A 22633-nucleotide genomic window follows, 5' to 3' on the forward strand; every position below is an offset into this window, starting at 1 on the left:
TAAAAGTAACAAGTAGTTAAAGAGGAGCAGTAAAATAGCAAGACTACAGGGGATACCGGTACAGAGTCAATGTAGCCTGGGTAGGCATTTCATTAGATGTTTAGGAGTCTTATTTTTTATTTCACCTTTTATTTAACCAGGTAGGCGAGTTGAGAACAAGTTCTCATTTACAACTGGGACCTGGTCAAGATAAAGCAAAGCAGTGCTACAAAAGCAATAACACAGAGTTACACATAAACAACGTACAGTCTATAACACATAGAAAATTCAAAAGGCACTCGCACATCTGAGCAATCTTTTTGCAGGTGCATGGTAACAGTTGGACAAGATGAGGGGGAAAAGGAAACCGCACACTGCTCTTGATAGTATCACTGATCTTCAATAAGCTTACAGTTGAAGTCGGAAGTTTACGTACACTTAGGTTGGAGTCATTAACTCGTTTTTCACCCACTCCACAAATGTATTGTTAATAAACCTTGCTTTAGCAAGTCGGTTAGGACATCTACTTTGTGCATGACACAAGTCATTTTCCCAACAATTGTTTAGACAGATTATTTTACTGTATCACAATTCCAGTGGGTCAGAAGTTTACATACACTGAGTTGACTGTGCCTTTTAAACAGCTTGGAAAATTCCAGAAAATGATGTCATGGCTTTAGAAGCTTCTGATAGGCTAATTGACATAATTTGAGTCAATTGGCGGTGGACCTGTGGATGTATTTCAAGGCCTACCTTCAAACTCAGTGCCTCTTTGCTTGACATCTTGGCTGATTTCTTTGGACCTCAGAAAAATATTGTAGACCTCCAAGTCTGGTTCATCCTTGGAAGCAATTTCCAAATGCCTGAAGGTACCATGTTCATCTGTCCAAACAATAGTACGCAAGTATAAACACCATGGGACCATTCAGCCATCATACCGCTCAGGAAGGAGACGCGTTCCGTCTCCTAGAGATGAATGTACTTTGGTGCAAAAAGTGCAAAACAATCTCAAAACAACAGCAAATGACCTTGTGAAGATGCTGGAGGAAACAGGAACAAAAATATCTATATCCACAGTAAAACGAGTACTATATCGACATAACCTAAAAGTCCGCTCAGCGAGGAAGAAGCCACTGCTCCAAAACCGCCATAAAAAAGCCCGACTACGGTTTGCAACTGCACATGGGGACAAAGATCATACTTTTTGGAGAAATGTCCTCTGGTCTGATGAAACAAAAATAGAACTGTTTGGCCATAATGACCATCTTTATGTTTGGATGAAAAAGGGGGAGGCTTACGAGCCGAAAAACACCATCCCCAACCGTGTAGCACAGGGGTGGCAGCATCATGTTGTGGGGGTTCTTTGCTGCAGGAGGGCCTGGTGCACTTCACAAAATAGATGGCATCATGAGGTAGGAAAATTGTGGATATATTGAAGCAACATCTCAATACCTCAGTCAGGAAGTTAAAGCTTGGTCGCAAATGGGTCTTCCAAATGGACAATGACTTCAAGCATACTTAGAAAGTTGTGGCAAAATGGCTTAAGGACAACAAAGTCAAGGTATTGGAGTGGCCATCACAAAGCCCTGACCTCAAGCCTATAGAAAATGTGTGTGCTGAACTGAAAAAGCATGTGCGGGCAAAGAGGCCTACAAACCTGACTCAGTTACACCAGCTCTGTCAGGGGGAATGTTCAAAATTCACCCAACTTATTGTGGGAAGCTTGTGGAAGGCTACCCACAATGTTTGACCCAAGTTAAACAATTTTAAAGGCAACGCTACCAAATACTAATTGAGTGTATGTAAACTTCTGACCCACTGGGAATGTGATGAAAGAAATGAAAGCTGAAAGAATGATTTATCTCTTCTATTATTGTGACATTTCACATTCTTAAAATAAAGTGGTAATCCTAACTGACCTAAGACATGGAATTTGTATTAGGATTAAATGTCAGGAATTGGAAAAAAGTGAGTTTTTAAATGTATTTGCCTAAGGTGTATGTAAACTTGCGACTTCAACTATACGTATCTGCCTCACGGCAATAAATAGGCCATAGAGGCGAAATAATTAAAATGTAGCATTACCACTGGAGTGATAGATGTGCAAGTAGAGATACTGGGGTGCAAAAGAGCAAGAGGATAAGTAACAATATGGGGATGAGGTAGTTGGGTGTGTTATTTACAGATTGGCTGTGTACAGGTACAGTAAGCTGCTCTGACAGCTGATGCTTAAAGTTAGAGGGAGATATTAGACTCCAGCTTCAGTTATTTTTGCTATTTGTTCCAGTCATTGGAAGGTGGCCAAATTGAGGTGTTGGCTTTGGGGATGACCAGTGAAATATACCTGCTGGAGTGAAGGAGGCTTTGTTGCGAACTAGATTTAATTTTGGATTGGCTATGCTTAATGTGAGTCTGGAAGGAGAGTTTACAGTCTAACCAGACACCTAGGTATTTGTAGTTGTCCACATATTCTAAGTCAGAACACACTGAACTCTATCTGAGAAGTAGTTGGTGAACCAGGCGAGGCAGTCATTTGAGAAGCCAAGGCTGTTGAGTCTGCGAATAAGAATGTGTTGATTGACAGTCGAAAGGTCGATGAATACAGCTGCACAGTATTGTCTCTTATCGATGGCGGTTATGATATCATTAAGGACCTTGAGCGTGGCTGAGGTGCACCTATGACCAGCTCGGAAACCAGATGGTGGGATTCGAAATGGTCTGTGATCTGTTTTATTTTAGAAAGGCAGGGCAGGATGATATAGGTCTATAACAGTTTGGGTCGAGTGTCTCCCACTTTGAAGAGGGGGATGACCGCGGCAGCTTTCCGATCTTTGGGGATCTCAGACGATACGAAAGAGGTTGAATAGGCTATTAATAGGGGTTACAACAATTTTGGCTGATAATTTTAGAAAGAGAGGGTCCAGATTGTCTAACCCAGCTGATTTGTAGGGATCTAGATTTTGCAGCTCTTTCAGAACATCATTTGTCTGGATTTGGGTGAAGGAGAAGCGTGGGTGAGCTTGGGATAGTTGCTGCAGGGGGTGCTGAGATGTTGGCCGGAGTAGGCGTAGCCAGGTGGAAAGCATGGCCAGCCGTAGAGAAATGCTTATTTAAATTATCGATTATTTTAGATTTATTGGTGGTGACAGAGTTTCCTATCCTAGCTGGGAGGAGGTGCTTCATTCTCCATGGACTTTACCATGGACTTTACAGTGTTCCAAAACTTTTTGGAATTAGTGCTACAGGATGCAAATTTCTGTTTAGGAAAGCTAAGGCAAGCTTTCTCAAACTGACTGAGTGTATTGGTTCCTGAGCGGGAGCTATTCGATGCAAATGCAGAACGCCACAGGATGGTTTTGTGCTGGTCAAGGGCAGTCAAGTCTGGAGTGAACCAAGGGCTATATCTGTTCTTAGTTCTACATTTTAAGATGGTCAGGAAAGCACTTTTTAAAGAGCAACCAGGCATCCTCTACTGATGAGATGAGGTCAATATCCTACCAGGATACTCGCGCCAGGTCGATTAGAAAGGCCTGCTCGCTGAAGTGTTAGAGAGCGTTTGACAGTGATGAGGGGTGGTTGTTTGACAGCAGACCCATTACGCATGCAGGCAGTGATCGCTGAGATCCTGGTTGAATACTGTAGAGGTGTATTTGGAGGGCAAGTTAGTCAGGATGATATCTAAGAGTGTGCCGCTGGTTACGGATTTAGGGTTGTACCTGGTAGTTTCCTTGATAATTTGTGTGCGATTGAGGACATCTAGCTTAGATTGTAGGACGGTCGTTGTGTTAAGCATGTCCCAGTTTAGGTCACCTAACAGTACAAACTCTGAAGATAGATGGGGGGCGATCAATTCACATATGGTGTCCAGGGCACAGCTGGGGGCTGAAGGGGGTCTAGGGCAAGCCGCAACAGTGTTTCTGGAAAGGTGGATTTTTTTAAGTAGAAGCTTGAATTGTTTGGGCACAGACCTGGATAGTATCATGGCTTGGGGGTAGAAGCTGTTTATAGAAGCCTCTTGGACAAGGCGCTCCGGTACCGCTTGCCGTGCGGTAGCAGGGAGAACTATGACTAGGGTGGCTGGAGTCTTTGACTATTTTTAGGGCCTTCCTCTGACACCGCCTGGTATAGAGGTCCTGGATGGCAGGAAGCTTGGCCCCAGTGATTGGGCCGTACGCATTACACCCTCTGTAAGGCCTTGCGGTCGGAGGCCGAGCAGTTTCCATACCAGGCAGTGATGCAACCAGTCAGGATACTCTCGATGGTGCAGCTGTAGAACCCTTTTGAGGATCTGAGGACCCGTGACAAATCTTTTCACTCTCCTGAAGGGGAATAGGTTTTGTCATTTCCTCTTTACGACTGTCTTTTGTGCTTGGACCATGTTCGTTTATTGATGTGGACACCAAGGAACTTGAAGCTCTCAATCTCCTCCACTACAGCCCTGTTGATGAGAATGAAATGAAAATGATCATTCGTTTCACAAGTTCAGGTAGTTCCTTCCTGTTTATCTGTTTTCTTCCATTTGGACACAACCCTTGTAATGCAGACAATCAAACAAACATGAATATGATGTGTGTGTTTGCATCAGAGCCCTAGAATAGAATTGAATGTCAAAGGTATGTTTTTTTTTTTTTAATATGGTGGTTGTATTTGTTTCACAGTTTGAGATGCTGACTGGATCGCTACCATTCCAAGGAAAGGACCGCAAAGAGACCATGAACCTGATCCTCAAGTAAGTAGACACAATCACAGGCTAGTGTCTGTATGCAGTTAACCCACTCTTCCCCTGACGCCGATGACGTGGATGTCGATTAAGGCAGACCCCCATACCACTGATTCAGAGGGGTTGAGTTAAATGAGGAAGACACATTTTAGTTGAGTGCATTCATTTGTACAACTGACTAGGTATCCCCCTTTTCCTTAATTATCAGGCCCTGTATCCACTAAGCGTCAGAGTGCTGATCTAGAATCTGCCCATATAATCTTATTCATTATGATCTAAAAGACAAATCCAGCCTAGATCAGCACTCCTACTCTGAGACACTTTGTGGATATGGGCCCAGAGTTCTACTACACTAAACAAAAATATAAACGCAACATGTAAAGTGTTGGTTGTATGAGCTGAAATAAAAAATCACAGAAATGTTATGTACGCACAAAAAGTGTGTTTCTCTCAAAATGTTTGCACAAATTTGTTTACAACCATGTTACTGAGCGTGTCTCCTTTGCCAGGATAATCCATCCACCTGACGGGTGTGGCATATCAAGAAGCTGATTAAACAGCATGATCATTACACAGGTGCCCCTTGTGCTGGGGACAATAAAAGGCCACTCTAAAACGTGCAGTTTTGTCAAACACAATGCCACAGATGTCTCAAGTTTTGATGGCGTGTGCAATTGGTGTGCTGACTGCAGGAATTTCCACCAGAGCTCTTGCCAGAGATTGAAATTGGAAATTGTTACAGGCTGTATATTTATTTAGCCTGGTTGAACCAGACTGAAAGCTGCGTTCAGGAAAACAATGGTGAACGTTCCGCAGCGTTGACTCTGGATAAGCCAGGCTACTATTTATTAGCCTTTTGGATATAACAATGTCTCCCCCTGCAGGGCAAGGTTGGGAATGCCCCAGTTCCTGAGTTCAGAGGCCCAAAGTCTCCTCAGAGCTCTGTTCAAGAGGAACCCCACCAACAGACTGGGTGAGTTGTCCGTAACTATACAGTATGTACTTACCCACTAGCTAATGACAAGCTAATTACAGTGGTTGTTCCACTAGGAGAGTAATTACTTTGGTATAATAAGGCCTATTTTATGTTAAAAGCATAGAGCTCTGGCGTAGGTTGTATGCAGTAATCCATACAAACGGTGTGATTGGTTGGACAGGGTCGGGGGCGGACGGTGCCGAGGAGATCAAACGCCACGCTTTCTTCTCCACCATAGACTGGAATGTGAGTGGCACCTCGTCCGACACCTCATACTACAGTTCCATCAGGGAACCAGATTATCATTCAATTAGCATTTTAGAAGGAGCCATGTTCTTCAGTAATTCCCAAGTCGCCATTGCTTTAGCCAGGGGTGAAAGTAAGCCGTTCCGCAACCGAGTACCGATAAAATAAATAGCAGGGGGGGAAACGCTGTACCGATAAAACATCAATCACAATCATTTCAAGAATAATGGCAAGAAAAGTGTAGGCTATTGCACCATTTATTATTACCGCCTGTCCGTTCAATGGGACATTGGCAAATGGAGTTGAAACGGGTGATATACGCTCCAAAATGCAGTGTGGTTTGACGTGAATGCTGAATGAATTTCTGCAAAGACGGAGATGACTCACCAAGACGTGCACAAGCCAGCAAGACGCCTCAATCAGGCCACCAGAATAAGCCTAGTGTGACAATCGCCGAATGTCATTACACTTTTTGGTGTTCTGTGACCGATGTCTCTTTCTATTCTGTAAATGGCAGGTGCACTGTTTGAATGCCGGGATTAGTTTAGAGTGGAGGAACATGCACAGGGAGCCTACTGTTTGAATGCTGGGATTAGTTTAGAGTGGAGGAACATGCACAGGGAACCCACTGTTTGAATGCTGGGATTAGTTTAGAGTGGAGGAACATGCACAGGGAGCCCACTGTTTGAAGTGATTTGTTTGACAATCAGATGAAAAGCATCATGACTGGTGGTGCTTATACCACATTAGGTAATGCTGTACATTTTTACAGTTGAAAAGGACATTTATCCTATTAGACCCATAAAATAGCTTGTGCACAGAAAGGTCCCGTACCAGGACAAGCAAGGGTCCCGTACCAGGACAAGCAAGGGTCCCGTACCTGTTAGAAATGAAGTCTACAGTACTTTCACCCCTGGTTTGAACCTCTTCAGAAACTATTTTAACCCTTTCAGAAACTGTTCCGGCGAGAAATCCATCCCCCGTTCAAGCCGGCGGTGGCCCGACCGGACGACACCTTCTACTTTGACTCAGAGTTCACCTCCCGCACACCCAAAGGTACGAGGTTAACGTTGACGAGAGTAACTTGTCCTAGCATGACAACAGACCAGGTCTGACTGACTCAGACCACACACTATCATATCAATGGTAATGAAATGTGAAAGCGGTAGCAATCCTAAAATGGTTGCTATTTGTATGTTGCTTACATTGCCTTGGAGCAAGGCAGTCTATCATGAAGTGTGTGTGCGTTAATGTGTGCGTGTATGTGTGCGCCTGTGTATAAGACCTTGTGCTCTCTCTGACCTCTCCCCAGACTCCCCAGGCGTTCCACCCAGTGCCGGAGCTCACCAGCTCTTCCGGGGCTTCAGCTTTGTCGCCCCGGCCATGCTGGAGGAGGAGGGCTCATTGGAGCCTGCCAAGCCTGCACCACACCCAGTGGTTCAGGTCAGCTGTCAGTCACAGATGGGACAAAGCCACTCAGCCCCTCCCATATCTCCTATAAGAATAATAGAAGGTTACATATATTCCCACAATTTGTTTCAAACCGAATACAAGAAAGAATCCAGAGAGCTCTTCCACACACAGCCAGGTTTTGGGGCCAGTTTCCCTGTTCAGATTGAGCCTTACACTGGACTAAAAAAATCTATTTCAGCAGAGTTTTTCCATTGTGCAAGCTTTTCAAATCAAATTTTATTTGTCACATGCACCGAATACAACAAGTGTAGATCTTACCCGTGGAATGCTTACTTACAAGCCCTTAACCAACAAAACAGTAAAAAAATAAAAAATAATAATAAAATATTCACTAAATAAACAAAAAGTAACAAATGTACATATCAATAACGAGACTATATACAGGAAGTACCGGTACCGAGTCAATGTGTGGGGGTGCAGGTCAGTTGAGGTAATTTGTAAAGGGACTATGCATAGATAATAAACAGCGAGTAGTAGCAGTGTAATAACAAGGGGGGGGGGGGGGGTCAATGTAAATAGTCCGGGTGGCCATTAGATTAGTTTAGTTGTTCAGCAGTCGTATGGCTTGGGGGTAGAAGCTGTTTAGAAGCCTCTTGGACCTAGACTTGGCACTCCGGTACGGCTTGCCGTGTGGTAGCAGAGAGAACAGTCTATGACTTGTGTGGCTGGAGTCTTTGACCATTTTTGGGGCATTCTTCTGACACAGCCTAGAATATAGGTCCTGGATGTCAGGAGGCTTGGCCCCAGTGATGTACTGGGCCATACGCACTACCCTCTGTAGCGCCTTGCGGACAGATGCAGAGCAGTTGCCATACCAGGCAGTGATGCAACCGGTCAGGATGCTCTCGATGTTGCAGCTGTAGAACCTTTTGAGGATCTGAGGACCCATGACAAATCATTTCACTCTCCTGAGGGGGAAATGGTGTCGCGCCCTCTTCACGACTGTCTTGGTGTGTTTGGACTATGATAGTTTGTTGTTGATGTGGACACCAAGGAACTTAACGCCACTTCAGTCCTGTTGATGTTAATGGGGGTCTGTTCGGCCCTCCTTTTCGTGTAGTCCACGATTAGCTCCTTTGTCTTGCTCACATTGAGAGGTTGCCAGGTCTCTGACCTCCTCCTAGGCTGTCTCATCATTGTTGTTGATCAGGCCTACCACTTGTGTCGCAGCAAACTTAATTTTGGTGTTGTGCTTGGCCACGCAGTCATGGGTGAACAGGGAGTACAGGATTGGACTGGGCACACACCCCTGAGGGGCCCCAGTGTTAAGGATCAGTGTGGCAGATGTGTTGTTACCTACCCTTATCAACTGGGGGCGGCAAGTCAGGAAGTTCAGGGTCCAGTTGCAGTGGGAGGTGTTTAGTCCTAGGGTCCTTAGCTTTGTGCCCACAAAGCTCATCACTATGGTGTTGAACGCTGAGCTGTAGTCAATGAAAAGCATTCTCATGTAGGTGTTCCTTTTGTCCAGGTGGGAAAGGGCAGTGTGGAGTGCAATAGAGATTGCGTCATCTGTGGATCTGTAGGGGGCGGTATGCAATTATTTTTTGGGGGAGCGGGTCTAGGGATTCTGGCATGATGGTGTTGATGTGAGCCATGACCAGCCTTTCAAACCACTTCATGGCTACTGATGTGAGTGCTACGGGGTGGTAATAATTTAGGCAGGTTACCTTTGCTTTCTTGGGTACAGGGATTATGGTGGTCTGTTTGAAACATGTTGGTATTACAGACTCGGCCATAGAGAGGTTGACAAAGTCAGTGAAATCACTTGCCAGTTGGTCTGTGCATGCTTTGAGTACACGTCTTGGTAATCTGTCTGGCTCCGTGGCTTGTTAACCTGTTTAAAGGTCTTGCTCACATCGGCTACGGAGAGTGTGATCACACAGTCGTCCGGAACCGCTGGTGCTCTCATGCATGCTTCGGTGTTGCTTGCCTATAAGTGAGCGCAAAAAGCATTTAGCAGCCGACGAGCGTCAGAGCCGGTGTAGTAGGATTCATTCTTAGTCCTGTATTGACACTTTGCCTGTTTGATGGTTCGTCGGAGGGCATAGCGGGATTTCTTATATTCAACCGGATTAGTGTCCCGCTCCTTGAAAGTGGCATGCTCTAGCCTTTAGCTCAGTGTGGAAGTTACCTGTAATCCATGGCTTCTGGTTGGGAAATGTTTGTACGGTCACTTTGGGGACGACAAAGAAAAACCCTGGAATGAGTAGGTATTCAAATGTCTTCAGGACGAATCCAATTAACCTAAATAGCACTGTAACAGTAATCAAAATGCAATCTATACGCATGCACACTGGAAGAATTTAGACAAAATATACTAAGAATGATATGTACAGCAGTAGATAATACACTGAGCCATGTCAAGTGTATATTTGTGTGTGTATGTATAAATATGCGGTGTGTATAAACAGTGGTGGTGCGTGGGTAAAATCACTAGGGAAGCCAAGCCAGGAAAAAATTGCCATATTACAAACCATGTGTTGTGATAATAGTGTTGTTTGCACTACAATCTGTTCATTCATATACCTTGCCACCATGATATATAGGCCTAAAGGCCGAGACAAGAAGACCCAGTGGCAGTAATAAATACAACCACACCTTTGTTTCATCACAAAACCGGAGAGCAACCTCTATCCAGTGTAGTCCACAAAGCATATGACCTACAGCATGGTCAAGCAAGTTAAAAGTTTTCAACATTTTTGGACTGCTAAACAACTATTGATGTAGAACCACGGAGAGTTACCGCAAGTCTCAAAGAAAACAGGAGCTGCCTCCACTATTCCAGCACCATTTCAGCTTCAACATTTCCTCATCAATGCTTAGTCAACTAAAAGAGACCAAAAACGATTTAGTCCAATCAACATAAGATAAATAGAGCGAGCTCCAAAAGTATTGGGACAGTGACATGTTGTTTTTTTTGGCTCTGTACTCCAGCACTTTGGATTTGAAATTATACGATGACTATGAGGTTAAAGGGCAGACTGTCAGCTTTAATTTGAAGTTATTTTCAACCATATCTTGTGCGCCAGGACCATTCACAGTTGCGCTCACTCAGTTTAGCTCAACGCTGATTGGCTACTGTTTTATATTTTAAAATGATTAAGGGAGGACATATGCTTGATGGCATTCAGTGCTGCGGGTGGCAACAATATCACACTCGTTTTGACCAGACAGCATTAGATATATGGGCTACACATACTGAGACAGAGGGGTGCTGTTTCGCTTGCTTTTTCCGGTGAGATACATTCAGCCTCTTGCAAACTGAAGGAAAATTATGAAACCCGATAGACGAGAGATACATTTTTATTTATTTTTTTTGTCCATTTTTGGGGCAAGCCTGGCTTCCCTTTGGCATCCATGAATACACACCACTGAAACAGTATAACTATGTCTGGAATGCAGTATTTACAGTAAACACTAAGTGTTCAATGTCTCTATGACATGGGACAGTAGCGTTGGCTGTGTGTGTGTGTGCGTGCGTGCATCACCTGGTAGATAGCTAGTGATGGGTGTTCAACAGTCTGATGCCTGGTAATAGAAGCTGTTTTTTTCTTCTCTCAGTCTTGGCACTGATGCAGCTGTACTGTCTCTGTCTGCCAGACGGTAGCCGAGTGAACAGTCCGTAGCTCGGTTGACTGAGGTCCTTAATGGAATGGGGTGTGGCTGTGTGGGCGAAATATTAAATACAGCAGTTGTAGTCTTGCTACGCCATGATGTCCTGTGTATAAATCGTGTATATATTTTTTAAAATATTTTTTTCTTTGCATATATTTTTTTAATGTTTTTCTTAACCTCAACATTACTCTCCTCTAATCTGCCACACCCAATGTGGTATGGATCTGCTATTTTCTTCACATTTTGAACCGAAAACCCCCAACAGAAGCTAGCCAGCTAACTAGCTATTAGTCATCTAGCCACGGCTAGCGGTCATCAGCTACCTTTAGCCCGGACAACTCTTGCCAGTTTGCACAGCGCGACTCAAACCAGAGCAAATCGGACGTATTTTTCTCCATATCTCCGGATTCCTACCGCAAGCTCTGAACCTGTTCACCTGGATCATCGCAGCTAGCTAGCTGCTATCCGAGTGGCCATTCCTGGCAAACGTCTCTGTCCCGAAGCCAGAACCAACTAGGCTGGAGCTAGCCGTTGCTAGGTCCATCTCCCGGCTAGCCGAAGAGGTCCATCAGCCAGTCCTTGGGCTACAATACCCATTTTCCCAATTGCCCTGGACCCCCACCTACTCATCATGACTCGACTACCGACGTAATTCGCCCAAGGTTTTTTTTTCAACTGGCTCCTCCGTCGCGACGTCTCCTGAATGCCCATCTGCTAGCCGTGGCCCGCTAGCTGTCTAGAGCATATCGGACTGTTAGCTTAAGAGGCCCATCGGACAATTTCTTAGCCCACTATACCTATTTTGCCAATTGGCCTGTGCCCTTTTACTACACGGAGCCCTGCTGATCCACGACGACTGGTCTGCCGACGTAACAGCACAAGGGGGCTACAACTGACTTCTTCTGTCACGACGTTCCTCTAACGCCCTTCTGCTAGCTTGCTAGTCCCGGCCCGTTAACTGCCTGAATTGCTGTGTCCCCGGCCCGCCGAGCCACTCACTGGACCCCTATGATCACTCGGCTATGCATGCCTCTCCCTAATGTCAATATGCCTTGTCCATTGCTGTTTTGGTTAGTAAATATTGCCTTATTTCACTGTAGGTGACCTCACCTGGTTTAAATGTTTCTAGAGACAATATCTCTCTCATCGTCACTCAATACCTAGGTTTACCTCAACTCTATTCACATCCTACCATACCTTTGTCTGTACATTATGCCTTGAATCTATTGTACCGTGCCCAGAAACCTGCTCCTTTTACTCTCTGTTCCGAACGTACTAGACGACCAGTTCTTATAGCCTTTAGCCGTACCCTTATCCTACTCCTCCTCTGTTCCTCTGGTGATGTAGATCTTAATCCAGGCCCTGCAGTGCCTAGCTCCACTCCCATTCCCCAGGCGCTCTCATTTGTTGACTTCTGTAACTCTAAAAGCCTTGGTTTCACGCATTTTAACATTAGAAGCCTCCACCCTAAGTTTGTTTTATTCACTGCCTTGCCACACTCTGCCAACCCGTGTCTGAATCCTGGCTTAGGAAGACCACCAAAAAAAACTAAATGTCATTTTTTGACAAGTTAGAACTGGCAAAGGGGGCGGAGTTGCAATCTACTGCAATCATCCTGCAGAGTTGTCTTACTATCCATGTCTGTGCCCAAACAATTTGAGCTTCTACTTTTAAAAATCCACCTTTCCAGAAAGAAGTCTCTCACCGTTGTGGCTTGCTATAGAGCACCTTCTGCCCCAGCTGTGCCCTGGACACCATATGTGAATTGATTTCCCCCATCTATCTTCAGAGCTCGTGCTGTTAGATTACCTAAACTGGGACATGCTTAACACACCGGCCATTCTACAATCTAAGCTTGATGCCCTCAATCTCACACAAATGATCAATGAACCTACCAGGTACAACCCCAAATCTGTAAACATGGGCACCCTCATAGATATCATCCTAACCAAACTGCCCTCCAAATACTCCTCTGCTGTATTTAGGATCTCAGCAATCACTGCCTCATTGCCTGCGTCCGTAATGGGTCTGCGATCAAACGACCACCCCTCATCACTGTCAAACGCTCCCTAAAACACTTCAGCGAGCAGGCCTTTCTAATCAACCTGGCCCGGGTATCCTGGAAGGATATTCAAATCAAATGTATTTATATAGCCCTTCGTACATCAGCTGATATCTCAAAGTGCTGTACAGAAACCCAGCCTAAAACCCCGAACAGCAAGCAATGCAGGTGTAGAAGCAATGCAGGTGTAGACCTCATTCCATCAGTAGAGGATGCTTGGGTATTCTTTAAAAGTGCTTTCCTCACCATCTTAAATAAGCATGCCCCATTCTCAAAATGTAGAACCAGGAACAGATGTAGCCCTTAATTCACTCCAGACCTGACTGCCCTTGACCAGCACAAAAACATACGGTGGCGTGCTGCATTAGCATCGAATAGCCCCCGCAATATGCAGCATTTCAGGGATGTTAGGAACCAATATGCAAAGGCTAGCTTTTTCAAAAATAAATTTGCATCCTGTAGCACTAGCTCCAAAAATGTCTGGGACACTGTAAAGTCCATGGAGAATAAGAGTACCCCCTCCCAGCTGCCCACTGCACTGAGGCTAGGAAACACTGTCACCACCGATAAATCCGCGATAATTGAGAATTTCAATAAGCATTATTCTACGGCTGGCCATGCTTTCCACCTGGCTACCCCGGTCAACAGCCCTGCGCCCCCTGCAGCAACTTGCCCAAGCCTCCCACGTTTCTCCTTCACCCAAATCCAGATTGCTGATGTTCTGAAAGAGCTGCAAAATCTGGACCCCTACAAATCAGCAGGGCTAGACAATCTGGACACTCTCTTCCTAAAATTATCCTCCAAAATTGTTGCAACCCCTATTACTAGCCTGTTCAACCTCTTTCGTATTGTCTGAGATCCCCAAAGATTGGAAAGCTGCCGCGGTCATCCCCCTTTTCAAAGGGGGTGACACTCTAGACCCAAACTGCTACAGACCTATATGTATTCATCAACCTGGCCAAGGTTTTCGACTCTGTCCATCACCACATTCTTATCGGCACACTCAACAGCCTTGGTTTCTCAAATGACTGCCTCGCCTGGTTCACCAACTACTTCTCTGATAGAGTTCAGTGTGTCAAATCGGAGGGCCTGTTGTCAGGACCTCTGTCAGTCTCTATGGGGGTGCCACAGGGTTCAATCCACGGGCCGACACTTTTCTCTGTATATTTCAATGGTGTCGCTCTTGCTGCTGGTGATTCTCTGATCCACCTCTACGCAGATGACACCATTCTGTATACTTCTGGCCCTTCTTTTGGACACTGTGTTAACTAACCTCCAGATGAGGTTCAATGTCATACAACTCTCCTTCCGTGGCCTCCATCTGCACTTAAATGCATGCTCTTCAACCAATCGATGCCCACCTGCCCGCCCGTCCAGCATCTCACTACTCTGGACGGTTCTGACTTAGAATATGTGGACAACTACAAATACCTAGGTGTCTGGTTAGACTGTAAACTCTCCTTCCAGACTCACATTAAGCATCTCCAATCCCAAATTAAATCTAGAATCAGCTTCCTATTTCGCAACAAAACATCCTTCACTCATGCTGCCAATCATACCCTCGTAAAACTGACTGTCCTACCAATCCTTGACTTCGGTGATGTCATTTACAAAATGGCCTCCAACACTCTACTCAGCAAATTGGATGCAGTCTATCACAGTGCCATCCGTTTTGTCACCAAAGCCCCATATACTACCCACCACTGCGACCTGTATGCTCTCGTTGGCTGGCCCTCGCTTCATATTCGTCGCCAAACCTACTGGCTCCAGGTCATCTATAAGTCTTTGCTAGGTAAAGCCACGCCTTATCTCAGCTCGCTGGTCACCGTAACAGCACCCACCCGTAGCACGCGCTCCCACAGGTATATTTCACTGGACACCCCAAAGCCAATTCCTCATTTGGCCGCCTTTCCTTCCAGTTCTCTGCTGCCAATGACTGGAACGGACTGCAAAAATCACTGAAGCTGGAGACCCATATCTCCCTCACTAGCTTTAAGCACCAGCTGTCAGAGCACTGCACCTGTACATAGCTCATCTGTAAATAGCCCATCCATCTACCTCATCCCCATACTGTTATTTATTTTATTTATTTTGCTCCTTTGCATCCCAGTATCTCTACTTGCACACTCATCTTCTGCACATATCACTCCAATGTTTAATTGCTATATTGTAATTATTTCACCTGTATGGCCTATTTATTGCCTTACCTCCCTTATCCTACCTCATTTGCACACACTGTATACATACTTTTTCTATTGTATTATTGACTGTATGTTTGTTTATTCCATGTGTAACTCTGTTGTTGTTTGTGTCGACTGCTTTGCTTTATCTTGGCCAGGTCGCAGTTGTAAGTGAGAACTTGTTCTCAACTAGCCTACCTGGTTAAATAAAGGTGAAATAAAATATGAAAAAATAAACTGTGTGTGATGCTGTAACCCTATACAGTAGCACTAATTTCCCTATGTTTTCTGCTTGCTGCAGCAACTCCATGGGAAGAACCTGTTGTTCAGCGATGGCTACGTGCTGAAGGAAGACATCGGCATGGGCTCCTTCTCTGTCTGCAAACGCTGCGTCCACAAAGCCACCAACACAGAGTACGCCGCCAAGGTCAGAACAGACACAGACACACACACACACACACACACACACACACTTCTCTGTCTGCAAGACCTGCGTCCCCAAAGCCACCAACACAGAGTACCCCGCCAAGGTACCAAATCATACGCTGTAGCCTCCCTCTCTCTGGGTGTATATCCTGAAATATCAAGCAAGTCACTCTCCCCAATCCCCCAAGTTTTATTCGTCCATCTTGTGGGGTGCTTAATCATTGCTAATACAGCAATTGGACATAACTCTCTGAAAGATACATTTGAACAATTTATGTTGAGTAAGTTATTCAGATCTGTCTTTTGGAGAGTGCTGTTCTAATCCTTTCCTAGCTCTTGTCTCGCACCAACTCAATCATAACGGTTTCCTAATGGGGTATTTATAATGGCATCTGTGGTATTATTGTGCACTACCAGGTGATTGACAAGACCATGACAGACCCCTCCGAGGAGATCGAGATCCTGCTGCGATACGGCCAGCACCCCAACATCATCACCCTGAAGGATGTGAGCACGTACACTGAAACACACACACAATCATCACCCTGAAGGATGTGAGCACACACACACACACACACACACACACACTCATCATCCGGAAGGAAGTGAGTACACGCGCGCACACACACACACCTGCACAGACTGCATCATCCTTCATGTGTTCTTTCCTTCCGTCAGGTGTATGACAATGGGAAGCAGGTGTATCTGGTGACAGAGCTGATGCGAGGCGGGGAGCTGCTGGACCGGATCCTGAAACAGAAGTTCTTCTCCGAGCGCGAGGCCAGCTCCGTGCTCCACACCATCACCAAGACTGTAGAATACCTCCACGCACAGGGGGTGAGACGACTCTCTACGCACACACTGTAACACACTGCTGAATATGGACCTGAATGAACTTTGTCTTAACAAGAGTTTCTAGATATTTCCTATGTTCTAATATTCTTACTTTCAAAAAATATTTATGTCACAGTATTAACACTCAAGGCAACTACTGGGCAAATAATGTACAACCAACATCGTATCTCCAAAAAGTCCATTGGAAGTCAAGTGTCGAAGTAACAGTTGAAGGTTTATTTTTGTGTTAACATTTGACCCTTGCCAAGTTGTCTTTCAATCCCCTCTCTCCTTCTCCCGCTTCACCTCTACCTCTCCTCCCCCTCTGTTCCTCATTTCTCCACCTCCCTTCTCTCCAGGTGGTTCACAGGGACCTGAAGCCTAGTAACATCCTGTATGTAGATGAGTTGGGGAACCCCGAGTCCATCAGGATCTGTGACTTTGGTTTCGCCAAGCAGCTGAGAGCTGACAACGGCCTGCTCATGACCCCCTGCTATACTGCTAACTTCGTAGCCCCGGAGGTAAGGCCCGGGACTGTGTGTGTGTGTGTGATGACGATTATGATTAATACCTGTATATACACTGAGAATACCACACATTAGGAACACCTTCCTAAAATTGAGTTGCACCCCCTTTTGCCCTCAGAACAGCCTCAATTTGTCAGGGCATGGATGCTGGCCTTGTTAACTCCAATGCTTCCCACAGTTGTCGATTTGGCTGGATGTCCTTTGGGCGGTGGACCAGTCTTGATATACACAGGAAACTGTTGTGTGAAAAAGCCTGGCTGTGGCGGTCACGACATTTTGTCAGCCGGTTATTGTCATGCAAAAGTCTGCCGGTCTCACGGTAATTTACGGTTAATGCACATAAACACCTTTAGAGTCTCCAGGCCTCCACACATACAAGCCGCTGATGCATGCCTTTGGAACCTCTACATTTTTAAAAAGTCTAATAAATCAATTGAACATACTCCATCACAATAAATCCATTATTTTTTTCAGGCAGGTCTAAAGAAATATTATTAAGAGAATGTATTTTATTTGAAGAGCTTAGGAGTTGGCCAACTGTATGTTATCAGGCTTGTTAATTTAGCCTTCAAGTTATGCCATTATTTTATATTAAGAAGAATATAATTGAACTTAGCTGAATAAAATAGAAAGGGTATTTTTGAGAGTGCGCATATGAAGTGGTTATGTTGAGCGTAAAAGTAATCATTTGAAACGGGTCCTATAGCCTACACTAGATTTAGAGTTGCTTGGCAACTTTAGTTGTGAATGATACAAATCATAGAAATCAAAAGATACTTTTGTATGTGGACACCCCTTCAAATTAGTGAATTTGGCTATTTCAGCCATACCTGTTGCTGACAGGTGTATAAAAAATGATCACACAGCCATGCAATTTCCATAGACAAACATTGGCAGTAGAATGGCCTTACTGAATAGCTCAGTGACTTTCAATGTGGGACCGTCATAGGATGCTACCTTTCCAACAAGTCAGTTCGTCAAATTTCTGCCGTGCTAGAGCTGCCCCGGTCAACTGTGATGTTACTGTGAAGTGGAAACGCCTAGGAGCAACAATGGCTCAGTCACGAAGTGGTAGGCCACACAAACTCACAGAACGGGACAGCCGAGTGCTGAAGCACTCAACTTGGCTGTCCTCTTATGCAACACACTCTACGGAGTTCCAAACTGCCTCTGGAAGCAATGTCAGCACCAGAACTGTTTGTCGGGAGCTTCATGAAATGGGTTTCCATGGCCGATCACCATGCGAAATGCCATGCGTTGGCTGGAGTGGTGTAAAGCTCACTGCCATTGGACTCTGGAGCAGTGGAAATACGTTTTCTGGTGTGATAAATCACACTTCCCCATCTGGCAGTCTGATGGACGAATCTGAGTTTGACGGATGCCAGGAGAAAGCTACCTGCCTCAATGCATAGTGCCAACTGTAAAGTTTGGTGGAGGAGGAACAATGGTCTGATTTTCATAGTTTGGGCTAGGCCTCTTAGTTCCAGTAAAGGGAAATCAACGTTACCGCATACAATGACATTCTAGACGGTTTGAAGAGGCAACAGTTTGGAGAAGGCCCTTTCCTGTTTCAGCATGAGAATGCCCCCGTGCACAAAGCGAGGTCCATACAGAAATGGTTTGTCGAGATCGGTGTGGAAGAACTTGACTGGCCTGCACAGAGCTCAACCCCATGGAACACCTATAGGATGAATTGGAACGCCAACTGTGAGCTAGCCCCAATCGGCCAACACCAGTGCCGACCTCAGTAATGCTCTTGTGGCTGAATGGAAGCAGGTCCCTGCAGCAATGTTCCAACAACTAGTGGAAAGCCTTCCATGGGAAACCAAGTGAAATATTTTGGGTACATCTATAGTAACATGTTTTCACAACAGAACCTTTTTCATTAAACTGACAGCCTCTCTCTCTGCGCACTGGAGAAAGGAATGAAGGGGGAGATGAGAACGCAAAGTGATGAGCTATTCTGTAGCTAAAGGTAATGTGTCAGCCTATTAATTCTGAAAATAAATAAATTATAATTCATTATAATTGTAGGCTAACTCTGAATTTGTTTAATTTAGGATAGACCAATTATATCTTAAATCAGTATATATTTATATTTTTGCCCTGTGTAATTTAAGGTAGGCTATGTATTGTATAATGGTACAATCATTATTTTAATTCAGTTTTGTTTTGTTTGCGGGCCTGGTCTCAAATCAAATGAAATGTCATTGTATTTGTCACATGTGGCGAGTACAACAGATGTAGACCTTAGTGAAATGCTTACGTACAAGCCCTTAACCAACAATGCAGTTTTAAGAAAATACTTTCTTTTTTTTAAATAAGCATTAAGAATAACAGATAATTAAAGAGCAGCAGTAAATAACAATAGTGGGGCTATATACAGGGGATACCGGTACAATGTGCAGGCGCACCGGTGTCGATGTAATTGAGGTAATATGTACATGTCGGTAGAATTATTAAAGTGACTATGCATAGATAACAGAGTAGCAGCAGCATAGTTGAGGGGGGCAATGCAAATAGTCTGGGTAGCCATTTGATTAGATGTATATAGGCCTCTGCAGTGCTTGACTTGGGCAGGCGCTCACCAGAGATGAGTTTTATACTGCTTATAGAATATTAGCTCAAAAGTTTTGTGGGGCTCCTCCACCCAAAATTAGTACCTGCACCTATTTCAGTCCAAGTCGAGCACTGGGCCTATGCGTATGTATGCATAATCTCTAATATTCATGTGGGTGTTTTGAATTAATCATCACCATAGAAAGCACTGTCCATTTTGTTGTGTTGGTCGTTGTGGATGTTGTTTTAAAGGCCATGTTTCAATCTGTCTCAACTTATTTCTTCAAATTGATCAATCACAGTGAGTTGAGTTTTTTTTTAAAGCACACACTGTTTTTATGATTTCAGTGATGTTCGATTGCATTTGCATTGATGCCAGAGTGCTTAGAGGGACAACAGAGCCCTGAGTACCGGCGACATTAGCGACCTGATGATCATTAGCTAGTTTGGTCATACTAACACATGTCCAGAGTGCATAAGAGGAGATTACCTTGACTCAACGGTCGTGACTCATGACTGCCGACAGTGGCGCTAATACAGTCACCGCAACAGCCCATGTCTGGCATCTACTACCATACCCCGTTCAAAGGCCATCTTTTGTCTTGCCCGTTCACCCTCTGAATGGCAACACATACACAATCCATGCCTCAATTGTCTCCTCCCCTTCATCTACGCCGATTTGAGGTGACATTAATAAGGGATCACGTCTTTCACCTGGTCAGTCTGTCACGGAAAGAGCAGGTGTTCTTAATGTTTTCTAATGCTCAAGAGTAGCGTCCTTGGCCAATTCTAGGGAGTATAGCCTTTGGGCGTATAGCTGGACCACGGTGATGCACGATAGCCAATATTGTGACGCATTGCTCTGTCCTGTGTGTTCCAGGTGTTGAAGCGTCAGGGCTATGATGAGGGCTGTGATGTTTGGAGTCTGGGTGTCTTGCTGTACACCACGCTGGCTGGGTGAGGAACACGTGCACACACACCCCACACCCCGCTCACACATCTGTGCACTATATTCCACTCCGTAGGGCATCTACATCCAACAAGATGTCATTTTGTCACTCGCGTTCGTACGCACTCTCCCATTTGACTTGTCCCATGTGCTCCCTCCCTCCCCCTTTCAGCTTCACTCCGTTTGCCAATGGGCCCGAGGACACTCCAGATGAGATCCTGAGCAGGATAGGAAGCGGTCACTTCACCCTGACCGGAGGCAACTGGGACGGCGTGTCGGACGCAGCCAAGGTACAGTACGACTGACTAGGACTTGCTGGGAAACTTGAAGTGAAACAATAGTTGTTTAGTTTGGATTTCAAGGATAGAGGTGTACAGTATATAATATGACAAAAACCCATCAAACTGGCCTCCTGAGTGGCGCAGCAGTCGTAAGGCACTGCTGAGGCGTCACTTCTGACCCAGGTTTGATCCCAGGCTGTGTCGCAGCTGGCCGTGACCGGGAGACCCATACGGCGTTGCGCAATTGGCCCAGCGTCGTCCTGGTTAGGGGAGCGTTTGGCCTTCTGGGTTTTCCTTGTCCCGTCGCGCTCTAGCGACAGTGGCGGGCCGGGCGCCTGCTAGCTGACTTTGGTTGCAAGCTGGATGGTGTTTTCTCCGACACATTGGTGCAGCTGGCTTCTGGAATAGCGGGCAGCGTTTCAAGAAGCAAGTGCGGCTTGGCAGGGTCGTGTTTCGGAGGACGCATGGCTCGCAAAATTCGCCTCTCCCGAGTACGTAGGGGATTTGCAGCGGTGGAACAAGACTAACTACCAATTGGACGTCACGAAATTGAGGAGAAAAAGGGGTGAAAGTACAAAAACATCAAACCATCAATATTGTCCTTCCTGCTGTGTGTGTTCTTTCTCTGTAGGACCTGGTGTCTAAGATGCTCCACGTGGACCCCCACCAGCGGCTGACGGCCATGCAGGTCCTCAAGCACCCCTGGATTGTTCAGAGGGACAAGCTGCCCAACAGCCAGCTGCAGCACCAGGACGCCAAGCTGGTCAAGGTACTGGATTGATACTATAATGTACACCCTGCTGTGCCCACTGGGAATACTTTTCTATTTCTATTGGACACAGCGGACATTACCATTGCCATTACAGTCCCGAAAAGTACATTTCAGAATAAAGCAATGTGACCAAACGTTTTATTTTCCAAGGTTATATTTTGGGGAATTTTATACTTCATTGGATCGAGGAGAGACAATGGGGAAGATGGATAGAGAGTGTGCTGGATTCGAACCCGTGCTGCAGCGGTATATGTGATCCGGAGGCAGCGGTTTAGTCCGTTAGACAACCCTAGGCCATAGTGTGGCCTAACTTTGTGGTGCCTGAACAAAAAGTGGGCACGAGGGGCCGTGACCTGGGGAGCTCTGAGGTACCGGAACACACGAGAAAATGAAGAAACGTTATGATACATACAGCATTGCATATCATGTATTTGCGTGGTGACATTGAGTAGAATAGAGGTACTTACAGAATTTGCACACATGGGTAAAAAAAATATATATATATATTGTAGCCTTTTATAAAAACATTTCATGTAATTTTACGTAACTGGAGACTTTAGTGAAATATTTTGGAATACCACACAAATGATCAAAATGACAGGCTACTTTAACACTGACAGAGAAATACAAACCAGTGATGCTGTTCGCTCAATAGGGCTACAGTTGAAGTCGGAAGTTTACATACACTTAGGTTGGAGTCATTAAAACTCGTTTTACAACCACTCCACAACTTTCTTGTTTAACAAACTATAGTTTTTGCAAGTCGGTTAGGACATCTACTTTGTGCATGACACAGGTAATTTTTCCAACAATTGTTTACAGGCAGATTATTTCACTTATAACTCACTGTTTCACAATTCCAGTGGGTCAGAAGTTTACATACACTAAGTTGACTGTGCCTTTAAACAGCTTGGAAAATTCCAGAAAACGATGTCATGGCTTTAGAAGCTTCTGATAGGCTAATTGACATCATTTGAGTCAATTGGAGGTGTACCTGTGGATGTATTTCAAGGCCTGCCTTCAAACTCAGTGCC

The 22633-nt window shown here is 45.1% G+C and overlaps 1 protein-coding gene across 3 annotated transcripts in view; it reads left to right on the plus strand.

Annotated features, from left to right (window-relative positions):
* Positions 1-22633, plus strand: part of rps6ka1 (ribosomal protein S6 kinase a, polypeptide 1) — a 114127-nt gene that overhangs the window by 87325 nt on the left and 4169 nt on the right. For all 3 annotated transcript variants that reach the window (XM_036962274.1, XM_036962275.1, XM_036962273.1), the window contains 12 exons: positions 4638-4708; positions 5584-5672; positions 5857-5921; positions 6875-6977; positions 7234-7364; positions 15553-15678; positions 16095-16184; positions 16356-16514; positions 16871-17032; positions 20478-20554; positions 20719-20836; positions 21459-21596. In XM_036962274.1, the coding sequence (XP_036818169.1) occupies positions 4638-4708; positions 5584-5672; positions 5857-5921; positions 6875-6977; positions 7234-7364; positions 15553-15678; positions 16095-16184; positions 16356-16514; positions 16871-17032; positions 20478-20554; positions 20719-20836; positions 21459-21596 (1329 nt within the window). The remainder of the gene's footprint in view (positions 1-4637; positions 4709-5583; positions 5673-5856; positions 5922-6874; positions 6978-7233; positions 7365-15552; positions 15679-16094; positions 16185-16355; positions 16515-16870; positions 17033-20477; positions 20555-20718; positions 20837-21458; positions 21597-22633) is intronic.

The sequence above is a fragment of the Oncorhynchus mykiss genome, chromosome 25, assembly GCF_013265735.2.
Source record: "Oncorhynchus mykiss isolate Arlee chromosome 25, USDA_OmykA_1.1, whole genome shotgun sequence".
NCBI classification, from domain to species: Eukaryota; Metazoa; Chordata; class Actinopteri; order Salmoniformes; family Salmonidae; genus Oncorhynchus; species Oncorhynchus mykiss.